At 40.0% G+C, this 13,279-nt stretch overlaps 1 protein-coding gene across 1 annotated transcript in view; it reads left to right on the plus strand.

Moving 5' to 3' along the window:
* si:dkeyp-14d3.1 (transmembrane protein 132C) overlaps positions 1 to 13,279 on the plus strand; it is a 118,594-nt gene that overhangs the window by 101,536 nt on the left and 3,779 nt on the right. The window contains exons 6-7 of the mRNA XM_018668927.1: positions 5,712 to 5,920; positions 10,729 to 11,002. Coding sequence (XP_018524443.1) covers positions 5,712 to 5,920; positions 10,729 to 11,002 — 483 coding nt within the window. The remainder of the gene's footprint in view (positions 1 to 5,711; positions 5,921 to 10,728; positions 11,003 to 13,279) is intronic.

Genomic DNA, 13,279 nt, shown 5'->3' on the forward strand with positions numbered 1-13,279 from the left:
TTATATTAGGAGCAGGAACATTGTGTAACATGGTGACAATGTGAAGCTATGCATAAATATGATCACATAAATATGGATATACACATTATTACTTTGATATGACAGTACAAAATTGCTCCTTCTTTTAATTGTCTAATATGGAAAGGGATTTTCTCAATGTATCTCAATGCAGTTAAAAGTACGTCAAAGACAAGGACCCACATTGTGCAAACATTTAACTGTATAATATATTTAATTGATTATTATAATGCTAATAAGTACATTATTTTGTTCATTTACACTAAGAGCAACTGAAATACAATACCAAGTAAACACTAGATCACACAGAAAGAGGATTAACTACAAATATGCATTTAATGACTGACACTCTGTGCAGGTATTGTCAAGCATTACAGACATTGCACTAAAGTCCATGTGAAATCAATAATGTAAATATTAAAAATGTGACAGATAAGAGAGTTTTCTATATTTAGCACATCTATATAAATCCTCCAGAAAGGATAAACAAACACCAGCAAACAACATCAAAGTGTGTGTTTGATATGCAGCGAGGGCTGACAGGTTGCTCAAGTTTTCCTTTATTTTATGAGCCCCTTTCAAACCTGGGGCACAGGCACAACAGAATAAAAAAGTCCCTTAACAGTGTTATAAAGTTGAGCACTGGTTTCAATGGCTTTGCTCTCCAAAAAAAAGAAAAGAAAAAAAAAAGAAGTCGCTCTCTGCCAGAATCCCAGTGACTCCTTAATAATCTATAGAGGGACTCAATGAAAAGCCAGTGTCTGTGGTCTCAGATGTTGCTCAGTATCTAGAAACAGCACCCTGCTGTGTCAAGGGCCGCCTCCAATCATGTTTCCTGTTTCCTGTTTGAACCTGTCAAGATCAGAGAGGATAGCAGGATGCAGCAAATCAAATTCAAGTAATGTACACTAAAGACCGATAATGAAATGAAATCAAAAACTAAAGAAGGGGAGGATATTTTGCCACATAGATCTACTTTATCATATCTGATGTGTGAGTTAGGGATGGTTAAGTGAGTTCCAGAGGGAAATTAAGTTGCAGTCAAAGATGTTTTTTTTTTTTTTTTAAGAAAACAAGCCACAGCTCTGCTGCTGAGATCTGGAGTTCAGAGCATTTGTACATTGTGCTCACTGCTGCTCACTCAGGGAAGATTTCCTTCTAATCATAGCCTACGATCATGTATGTAAACATGACTAATTTATCTAATTTCGACCTAGGGAATTAGTGATAAGTAAACACAGAGTGACATTAAACCTGAATTATGAATCACTGTGCACATTAAATGATGCTTCTGCTCACTTGTGGCCCTGTAATTGCAGTGAATTTGCAAGAAATACCTCAGGTCACATGTTTTTTCTTTAAACCTCTTTGGAGATTTGTCTTGCTTAAACAAATTTTGGCTGACATGCGTAGGCAGAAATAAGGCCCTGCCTTCATTATTTTGCATGGACATGTTGCTTTTTCTGGATTTGTATTTTTAGCAGTTGATATGTATATGGCCTGGTTTGCTGTATTGGCTGTGTTTGTTGTGAGTGCACGCCAGTGTGTTATAGTATGTGTGGAAGGACAGTAGAACCTCTTCTTATTGTACAGCTTCACATACAATAGGAACATTTTTAAGGACATATTAACCATGGCTCATATCACTACTTGTATGTATGTGAAAGACTACACTACAATCCTAAGAAGAATTAATACGACTTGGGATACAGTTCCCTTCAGAGTCTTTTAGCATCTTTCAGCTCATTATTTTTGGTTAAATGACCCCAAACTTTACTGTTCTCATAGTATCATCTTGAGCAGCATCAGACAACCGGTTTTCAGCAACACCTAACAGCAAACAGAAAAAGTTAGCTACTAGCTAACAGCTAAAAAGAATGATATTTCTCTCTGGATTTGGCATAAACCAAAATGTTGAATGTTGACTGAATATTTGACTTGGCATTCAGCAGGTAGCCAGGCACAACTCCAAATGAAGAGCCACTGTTCCTGTGTATCTGCTGCAAGTGTAAATTGTGTAAAAGTGTCAATTTTTGGGGTGACCCCCAGGTGGCCATAAAATTGTCTACTGTAGGTTAAAATGATGTGAGTTAAACATGAGTTTTAAATGTATCGTTTTGCTTTGAATTTTGCTTATTTCTGTAATTCAGGCAGTGACAATGAGAACATCCCCTGGGTAATTCATATTTCCATATTCTGGCACTGAACAAATGTTTCAGAATTTATCTTTGTCTCCCATTTATTTATTTATTTATTTAAATTAAATTTACGGAGTGTTTGTATTATGTATTTCATTTACTCACATAGAAAAGAACAATTAAAACACCAACACAAACACAGTCCATTGCTGTGTAATCATGAGTTTTAAAAACGTTTTCTATTTCCATGTTAGCCATCAAGGTCATGCTATGAGTGTGTTCTTATATCCACTGCTATCATGAAACAGGGCCATTAGAATGTACATACCACCTTGTGTTGAAGTGAGTGGTGTAGCTTATGCAGAGGAGTCTGAGCAGCTTAATTGCTTCTGTCAAGCCAACTCTGTATACAAGCCAGAGACAGGCTCACCCCACCTTCATGCTCCCTACTCCCATCGCTCATATCTGCCGTGGATTGTATCTGTCTGGTGAGTTGTTAATTTCCTTGGCTAGATCCAGAGACAGCCTTAATGTCCTCTGTAAGTATTCTCCCGTTAGCTGCCTAATGTGTCTGATTAATGTGGCAGTGGATCCTCCTGGACATTTATGATACTTTGTGAATCAGAATGACGGTGAGTGTGTATTTCTCAGAGATGGTCCCACCTCAGTCACAACACTCGTCTGCTGGGAGGGTGTATGAGGGGGTTAAAGGGGTTGCTGATTAAGTGGGGGTGTCTTTATATGTTAAAATATTGATTTGGAGCCATGTTGGCCAATAATACAGCACAGCTGGAAGGTGTAAGCACATCAGTGTAATGCATTGGGATGGCTGGATGTCAGTTGCCATGTTTTTCGTAATTGTTTCTGCTTAGATTGTTTGGGAATAGATTGAAGAAATGCTAGTAGGCAGTTCATTTCCCTGTCATGGGACATACTGTAGCAGAGCTTTATGTTAATGAATCCCACACTCATTTACACATACTTCTTCTACTACAAATAAAGGTAATACAGTTTTTTAATGAAGGGGAGAAAAATAAGACTGCAAGGATAAACATATTTGTCAGCAGCATCCATTTTATTGATTATTCATATCACACTTACATATGGTCGGTGAGCCTCGCATGGAGCCCAGGTGTCATATAGCCCACAACCCAATGCTTGTGTGGATAGGTTGCCGAGCAATGACTTGTGTGAAAAGTCTGAGGCAAAGAGGTTGTCAAAGGCACTTCAGTCTCACCAGACTGAGTGTAGTGAGAGAGAAAAGAGCCGAACAATGAGGGCTGATAAGGAGCAGGGACTCCGCTGACATCTTTATCAGTTCAAACACACTCTCACACTGGGAGCCCTGACGGAGCCCAATCTGCTCCATGACAGACTGTAGCCAGGGGAGCGCCGCCGCCCTTGTAGAAATGTTCAAAAGCTTCATTAAGCAACTCTGTCAGTCCCTGTTACATTTCAGTGTCGTGCAGCACTAGTGTGTGAGCAAGGTACTACTATGAATGTTCTCTTTATTGGCTAATAACATAGAGCAAATATCCATTGATCCTGTATGTGTCCACTTGAGAATGCAGGGCTTGTGCAGTCCTCTGATGGTTGGCTGTAGCCTTGAAGGATGCCCTGCAGCAGGCTTTTCAGCTTTCTTACAGAGGTTTTTAGAGATTCTTGTCTATGTCTCAGGCTGGTGTATAAAGTCCACTGCTTTTGTTAACTGTTTTTGTGCCTTTTAAAAAATGGCCAACTCCACTCCAAACCGAAAAAAGGAGGGAAAAAAAAAAGAGAATGAGAATTGCCTCAAGGTGGCAGTGTGCATACAGCTGACTACTGCTGAATACATTTTGTGACAATTTTGATTTTCAGCACTACCAATCTGTTTATGCATACTATATTATGGTTAAGGTTACAAACACTGGTGGATTGTAGTGTATTTAAGTGCAGTTTTGAGGTACTTCCATTTTACTTATTCAGTATTTTGTAGCTCTACCTTACATTACTTTTAGCTTCTAATCTACAATTCACACCACTATATTTACTTTACAGCTGTAGTTATTATTTACCTTGCATATTAATATTTTATATTTAGACAACATAGATAAACTTATAAATACACATTACTGTTAAAGATTGGATCATTAGTACCAAATCTTTTTTGGTTTTTGCCCCTCTGTTACTTAAATAAATGATCAGAGTAATTGTTACACCACTACAAAAGAAAAGATTACAGTTAAGGAAAATTAATTATGGTTAAGGTGTAGTTAGGGTTTGGCAACTAAAATACTTGGTTAAGATTAGGGGAGAATTATGGTTACAGTCAGTAATAAGACAAATTATAATTATATATCTTTAGCAGAACGCCAACTCCATGAGATGCAAAATCATCCAATATGGATCTAATTTCCGGGGATATTCGGCTGTTGTCCATTTGGGTGTAAACAGAGGGGATTAACTGGAAGATCTTTCATGACTGTTTTGAGGAAGACTTTGCCAGAAGCTCCTATAGTTCAGCCAGCAAGCTCACACACAGTACTGAGTGTAAAGCCAATTTAGGAAATCTGCAAAAATCTGCTTTTATTTTCATGTCAACCAAATTTATTTTCCACAGAAACTCTCCTGCTGGCTTCACCCTAGAGGTGATGTGAAGTGGAGGGGGCTCACATAAAGCTACAGAATCTGTCACACACAGAGTTTTTTCATAGTCACAGATGATATTCTGCCGCAGCCTCATGATGAATGGCTGTTTATGGTTTTATCTCGCTGTGGAGAAATAACTTGGAAGTAGAAAAAAGATATGTCCCCAGACCATCTAATTCCATCTGTTTCTAGCCATGGCTGTGTGCTGTTGGAATCAACAAGATTCACAAAATGCCCAGAAAAAATTGTGTATCCGTTTGTAAGACATACTGATTAATTACCTCTCTGTGTGTGTGTGAGTGTGCGTCTGCTGGGTATCCCCTCTTGGCTTTCTGTCTGTTTGCATATGTTGTGTATTTGAAGTGTGTGGGGGGGTTCTGGATATTAGTCAAACACTGGTACAAGTATAAAAAAAAAAAAGAAAAAACAAAAAAGAAGAAGAAGCATCGGGGTCTTCAAGGAGAGTGAGTCAAATACAAAATTGGCCCACTCATTCCTTTTCTAAAGCAATTTATGAAACAGATGGCTTTGAGTTTGGTCATTTTTATCAAGAGACAACTGCTCTGCTCTTACTAGTTTCCATCTGTTGGTTCTTCTCTAAGCTGTACGCTGAACTATAATAGAAGAGCAGACCACAACCTGTTTTCCCTCAGGTTCAAAGATGTCCTTGCTGCCCTCCTCCCTCTTTTCCTGAGTGTGGAGCGGATAGAGAAGCTTTCATCTTGTTCACAGTAGTTACAGGAATACTGTATCAGTAGAGAGCTCAGGAGTGTAAAGCCTTATAATCATCTTGGAGGGCCTGGCCTACAGTGTACACTGTAAAGTATATTGCACTGTGTAATTCACTGTGTTGTCATCTAGTGCAACCGGCAGAAGAGCTCAACTTAAATGCTCTCCATCTTAATCCTCCCCTCTCCTCCCACGCAGGTGTCAGACAGGTGTGACTACGTTTTCGTGAATGGCAAGGAGATGAAGGGCAAGGTGAAGATGATGGTGAACTTCACCTACGGATACCTGAGCGCTCAGCTGGAGCTCACCGTGTGGATCCCTCGACTCCCCCTCCAGATTGAGGTGTCAGACACGGAGCTCAGCCAGATCAAAGGATGGAGGGTACCCATCATGGCCCCCAGTCAGAGGTATAGTACCACATGCATCTGGCAGTTACAGGGCTTTGTGACAGTGTCCTCTGCTCTCTTATTTTACAAATGTTTTTAATCTACAAGCAAAAACTGTTTTTTTCTGGGGTTATGTACAATAAAGAAATAAACAGAGAGCTTACTCAGATGGAGCACAATTAAGTATTTTGTGTTATCTGCTGTGCTGCTGTAAGTCAGGCATAGTCAGGCAAAATCAGGCATACGTCATGGTGCAACTTTTAATTTGAGTGAGTCCAAGTTTAATTTATAATTTTTCACTCTCTAACTATAGTGTTGCGCTTCTAGATTTTCCTGTTGGCATCACATGAATGCTCAAGATCAGGGTCCTTTGTCCACCTTTTCTGCATTAGCTTGGTTTAACAAATGGCCTTTATTCCAGGTGATGTATTCGATTTCAGTCAAGGCAGCCTCAGATAAGATAATGATGAGATGTGTGACTGAACACCATTCCACCTGTCTCTTCCTGACTTCAGTCCTGCTGACAGTTCTTGGCTGATAACAAAATGGCTGACCTGTGCAATACAGCTTGTCATTACGACTTGCTTAAGGTGGCCTGCCATTGCGCCTCTTGGTCGTCAGTAGGACAGAACATTATTAGAGCTGTCTAGAGGTCAGACCTCTCCCCTGGGGCCTCATCACTAGCAGCACCTCTGCCAATGCTGCTGTGCAGTGCTACTCTGCAACTGTTGAAATCCATCAATTGATAGAGCAGCTATCAGCCTACCTGCAGTAATTACTTCTGGAAAAACGTTGAGGTTGGACTTGGAGTCATCCCACACACCAGTGTGGCCACTCTAATTATCCCTGCTCCCCTCTTATTTTGAGTGACAGAGGTACAGCATTCAACTAATGCCATGGCTTGTCGAGGATGTTGCTTCCCCAGCTGTGTGCTGGTATGCCTTTATCAACGGGGACAGCCAAGTCATGTTGTCATTGTCGATGCCAGCACCACCACTGATGGGCGGCAGAAAGCTTTGTTTCTCCCTGTCTTCCACCCGTCTTTGTTTATCTGGGGATAACAGGCGTGACCTTGCAAAGTAACAGTATGCCTGTTGGTGAGAATGGACATTGGTCCACTGCCCATAAGCCCACAAGGAACAGTGCCAGTGAGCGACAATAGCATGAGGCTGTTCCTTCCTCTATCAGCCAGGCTGGCAAGTCATGGCCATGCTGGGGGGGGGTAAAGAGACATCAGGCCTGTTAGTGGAATACTTGCAAAAGTACTCCTTATACAGTTTTTGACTGACATTGCCTGTATGGCTCACCTCTTCCTTCGCTAAGCCCTGTCAAAACAGGGACAAGATAAGCCTTCGCAGACGGCAAACCTAAGTGTAGGCGTAGCACTCAGGCATGCACCACTCCTTTAACACTTCTTTCAAGATATGTGTATTAAGATTCTTTTTTCTTGTGTTTTATAGTGCTCTAAAATTCCCTTGCAGTTACCTTTTATTGCTCAATTTTTATTTTCATACAGAGTCGTCTTAATCTATGTGTGCTGAGTGTTCTCTTTCTACTGTAAAACAAACAGTTGTACTTGAATTCTCTACAAGATAGAAACAAGATTCAAACAAACAAAAAACAATCAACTGTCATCAAACTGAGCTGCTTCTGTATATATAGAAGCAGCACTGCCTATTTCTGTCCAAATGACCTTCGTCATGTTATTGTAGCAGAAAATAAAATGCAGCAAAATGCCAAAACAAATACGGCACACGATCCACAGGGCAAAACAAAAATAAGCATGACACACACATTAATATGCAGCATCTCCTCTGAAGTCAGAGCTGAGCTTGAAAGTGAATGCAGCAGAAGGAAAAATTGCTTTGTGAAGCAGGTTGTTCTCTGTGCCGAGTGTGATTTGTTTATTAGATTAACCTTAGATTAGATTTTGAGATGGCTGCACAAGCACTGGCATATCAGATTTATACTGGAGCTAAAATGGTTGGACTTCACTATCAGCTTGTTTACTCCTGAATCCATTACACCTGACTAATACCTGTATGTATAAATGTCCTTATAAATATACTGTTTAAACACAGATTCGGTCAGTATGTCAGTACATACTCTTGCAACATTAGTGCCATTTGTCAGTTCATGGAGCGTGAATGTCAAATAACAAGTTCTGTTTACACTCAAAACAATATGATTCAGAAGGGTTTAACTAAAGCAGTCATTGGTGAGAAACTTTTAGTTACTGCCAATGGAATAATTGGAAGGTGGCGACTGAAATCATTGGCAGATGGTCTTCTCTGCATATGTATGTAAATCAGGGGAGAGACACTGTCGAGAGAATAGAGAGCAGGAATTTTCGAAAGAGGAGCAGAAATTTAAAAGAAGAATTAATGTTTGATCACAAATTTGTGAATCACAAACCTTAGTTAGTCTGCTGGAATAAACAATGAATCTGAACAAGTGCTACATTTCATGCAACTGGGAGTTCTTTTGTTTATATGTGAATATCAAGGTTGGCCTTTAATTAACTGTGGTGGACTAAGGTAAGCCAGCGACAAAGCCTCATGTATTTTATAAAACAAAGAATATTATTGACCAAAGGAACTCAAATAACCAAATCATTACCTGCGAATTTGATGCATTGCTCCACTTCTATGTGTGGAAGTAATGAATATGCATTAAAAGTGAAACATTGGGCCTACTCAGGCACAACTGATCTGCTGATCTGTTGTAATTTAGTGTTACAAATTTTTCTAATATAGTGTTAAAACAAAACTTTTAAAATGCCATTCAGAGCTGTGTAAGCAATCTCTCCAACCTGATCAAAAGACAAACATCCAGGCCTCCAAGACTTGGACTGCTCTAGACTGATATCCTTTCATTTTAATTTTTTTTTTTTTTTAAGTGATGTTGCATAGTTCTGTGCACCAATCAGGATTTAGCAACATTTGAACTGAAATCTGACAGCTGGTGGGTTGTGTGGCCGCTGTCAATCAAATCTGAACAAACCACACTCCACACACAGCCCTAATAAAATAGATTATCTGTGTTTTTGAGTGTTTTTTATTTTATTTTATTCATTCATTATTCATTCCTTCTATTTATTTTTATTCAGTCATGAATATTTAATGTTGTAGAGAAATACTTTAAAATGAAGGGTTCAGGGGCTTTGAGATTAGAAGACATATCATGAGAGAAAGTACAATAGTCTTATTAAAACTATAGAAATAGTACTAGTTACTGAATAGTAAAACTTAATTTGTGTTTTGACCCCACAGATCAGTCGAAATATGAACTTGGGATCACTTGAACCTTGTTGAATCCTGAGTTAAGTGATCCTACCATGTCTACAGCAGAATAATTTCCTCTGTGATTGGCTGTCATTCAGTTGGACCTGGAAGGAAAGATGAAATTGGTTTTGCAAGCCAAGGTTTTAAGCCCTTAACTCCAAGTCTGACTGTATTCTGGGCAGCTAACATCTTCATTCCCGCAGCTTTGCGTGCAGTCAGATTTCTCAGGGGATTCAGACAGAAAGAGACAAGTAGAGCAGATAATCGCAAGAAAAACAGTTTAAGAGATTAATTTCATTTCTTCGCCCCTTTATCACGATCACAACCTTTGCTAGTGTGTATTTGTGTGAGAGAGAAAGAGAGACAGAGGAACAAATGACGATGATTAGACGGGGAGGCAGGCGTTAAGTCTACAGTATAGTATATGATTGGTAGTTTTGTTGACAAAGCACTTTCCTGTTTGCAAGTATCCCAACTGTGCCCTAGTGTAAGACTGAAGAGCTGTAACAGCATTTATTTTCCCAGATCAACTGTTCAAACATTGCTTTCTCAACATCTCAGGGTGCTTTATCTGTTGTTTTTATAAAGTTGTTTGTTGAAGCAAAATTAAAAAAAAAAACAGTTATGGGCAAAATCTAATGACATTGCAGCTGTATTGTAACCATTTAAACCTAGTTTGTCATACTCAAAGCAATTTTACTGGTGTGAGAGAGCTGAGCCTCCGTTGGCTGATTTGTTGCCTACAGTAATAAAATTAGATTTGCTAGCAACAGAGCAATCAGGAAGGCTATTAAGTAAAGCAGTAAGGAGGTGTATGCACATTCACAAACCAGACCTGGTGATCCAAAATGGTGAAGGAGAGACACTGAGAAAGAAAAATGATCCTATGTTGGATTGATCCTCTCTTAGTGGTATTAATCCGCAGCATTGCATCATTACTCGATCCTCGTCAGGTAGACATACATACACTGCTGTGTGTGAGTACATTTGATAGGTTTGGAAGGTTTAAGTGAAAACGCTTCTGAAAATATCACAACCCACACATCAATGCAGAGTGCAGTGTCGATGTTTTCTCTTCTCATCCATAAAAATATAGGTAGTTAGCACCAAAATATAGCTGAGACTTATGGGAATGTCATTAGGTTTGCAGGAACTGTAAAAAATAGTTGAACAAATTCAGACTTTAACCTGGTGCTAGATGACAGGGAATGACAGGGAATAACCACAGTTATTACAGTTCACCCTGAAGAAAAAGAATGTGTGTATCAAATTTCATGGAAATCTATCCAGTAGTTATTAAGACATTTCGTTCAAAACCACAAATATCAACCTCATGGTGGTGGCAAAGGAAAAGTCAGGGGAGTTATTAGGATTCATCCTTTGGGGACCATTAATGTCTGTACTAAATTTTATGGCAGTCCATCCAATAATTACTGGTAAGTAGTTGAGATATTTCAGTCTGAAGCAAAGTAGTGCACAAACCAACACTGCCATCCCTAGAGTACATCAGGATTTTTATTTTAATTTTTTTTTAATTATTGGCAGATCCACACGGGACAGCGAGGACGAGGACGATGAGGACAGACGAGGACGAAGCTGCACTCTGCAGTACCAGCACGCCATGGTTAGAGTCCTGACCCATTTTGTAGCCGAGTCAGCTGATCCTCGAGGCCAGACGAGCTTCATGTTGGGCACTGATTGGCAGGTGGACATCACAGAGCTGGTGTGGGACTTCCTGAAGGTAGAAGACCCACAGATTGCACAGTTACTGGACAGGAGGATACTGATGGGACTCGACATGGGGATGACCACTATCCAGGTAGGCCATGTGTCAGTTTAAAGGATTATTAAAGGTTGATTCCAGTTTCATACAACATAGGTCTTATATTTGTATTATTTCTCTTGCACTGTTGAGTGCTAACATTGCACTCAACAAATTAAAGGCTGACATCAGTCAGACAGGGCAAGAGATATGAACAGCTTAACAATCTCAAAGTTTTGGAATAAACTCCCAGGTTTGCCAGACTTACTTGGACTAGAAAAGGAAGATGAGCTGTAAAATAATTACCCCGAAACCCGCTCTCACACATCCATCACAGGTTACAAACTGACCTCCTTGTTCAACTTTGACCTATTGTACTTTCAATATTTGTTCACACACACAGTTCACCTGTGTAATGAGGGGTTTCCATTGACATTCTGTAGTGCTCACTTTAGAATAAACTGGCTGAACCGCTGGCTTCATAACAACCTGTCTTACTTGCCCCATTGGACTTCATTGTAGCAATGAGGTCATTTCCCAGATCTCAGCAGCTACTTTGGTGAGTAAAATATTAATAATTGGTAAAAATGATGGCTAGGACTATAGAAATAACACTGTTGTAATAAACCTGACCTATTCTTTAACTGAGTGGTGAATCCTAAATACACAGACCTAAATAAAAAGGTCACGGTCCATGCCTCTTGCTAGTGGCGTTGTTAGTGATTACAGGAGCTAGGGAGTGCTATTATTTTTAACCTCACACATCTGCCAGTGCTTCCTCAATTAAGTCCATGCTTCCTGTCTCAAAGATGGTCTAGCCACTTGTTCTTCTCCCTCTACCCATTACTGCTGAGTGAAAAGAAAGAGGAGGCTCCGGAAACATCTCTCAATAACAGTGAATATGCACTCGGTCTTTTCACCATCTGCCAGTGCTGGAATCTCTGAAACCTTCAGTGATGTTTGTGTTGGGGGATCAGTGCTTGCTTCTGAGCTCGTGATATCAAATCATTGTTCAGGTTTCTCACAAAATCTGATGACACACTATATAAAATGCAGAGGGCAGTGGAGGCTGCCAGTGACCTTGACAAACTTTTAGTAATTACAGAATATAATGAGGTAATTATTAAGCATCACCAACATTCAAATCATTCAAATTATCATATAAAATAGTGTATGAAACCACCATGAAGTAGTTTTATTATATTTGTATACATTATTAAACTTCCCTGTTGTACACTATTCTGTCAGCACAACTATATGTAAGAATAATGTTCAGCAGAAGCATGACATATTGTTTATTCTGGGAACAATTACAGATGCCACTGTCACTGCTACAGTTTGACTAGTATGTCCTTCTGTCTAGTACAGACAGGTGCTGTGTCACAGCCTGTACTGTGGGCTCTCAGCAGTGAGTAGGTCCTCCTCCCTCAGCCCTTTGGTTTGTCAGACTCTTCAGGCTAACTGGATGAGTATCAGCCTCCTAATGACATCTGTGTGAGTGGAATCTGCTTCCCGGTGTCAAGGACTCATCCGTCTGTCTACGAACAGACGTATCCTCACCTTCGCAAAAAACATCCATGTGCTCACAAAAAAGAAGCACAAGCCGGAGAACGTAACAAGCGCAAAGGTCTGACAGTTGTGACTACTACCCTGTGCCACAAAGCTACGCAGACTTGATGCGTGAGGAGAGGTTTGCATGCAGATAGAGTAACATGTACCTCTCACGGTATTCATCATAAACACAGTTAGACTTCCTGCTTCTGTTTTGGGGTTAAAGTGAGCTTCTCCTCTAGATTACCAGTATTAATCAAAGGGAATGGATTCTTACCTACGGGAGGTATGGGGGTTGGATGGCAGCCAAGTTGAGTTGTTGTTTGATCCACACAGCTTGAGTAAAGAGATAAAATAAAAAAGTAGGTTTTGTGTAACGTTTTGCGTATTGCACAGGGGGCTTGTGAGCCTTTTATGATAGATGAAACACTTGGAAAGACGTTTTCCTAAATCACCTATAACTCTTGGTAATCCGCTTTTTTCATGTCGGTGACATCCTCGCTGCTAAGTGCACATTGATGTGATATTTTTGTGCTCCACTTGCCAGGAATCACTTGTCAATCAAACAGTGTGACCATTGCCTGCTTATTCCTGCTTGGATTTTCTGTTGATGAAGTTTCTATAGGTGGTGTTCTTTTTCTCTGTTCACCTATGCTTGCTGTCACTGCTGATTTCTCCTGGGAAAGACCTCCCTAACCCTGGGTGTTTAGAGCAGGAAATGAAAAATCTTTCGTGAACAGGCTATACAATAGGTTGAGTCACTATTGTAGAGTAGCACAGCAG

Source organism: Lates calcarifer, linkage group LG13 (assembly GCF_001640805.2).
Source record: "Lates calcarifer isolate ASB-BC8 linkage group LG13, TLL_Latcal_v3, whole genome shotgun sequence".
Taxonomy (NCBI): Eukaryota; Metazoa; Chordata; class Actinopteri; family Centropomidae; genus Lates; species Lates calcarifer.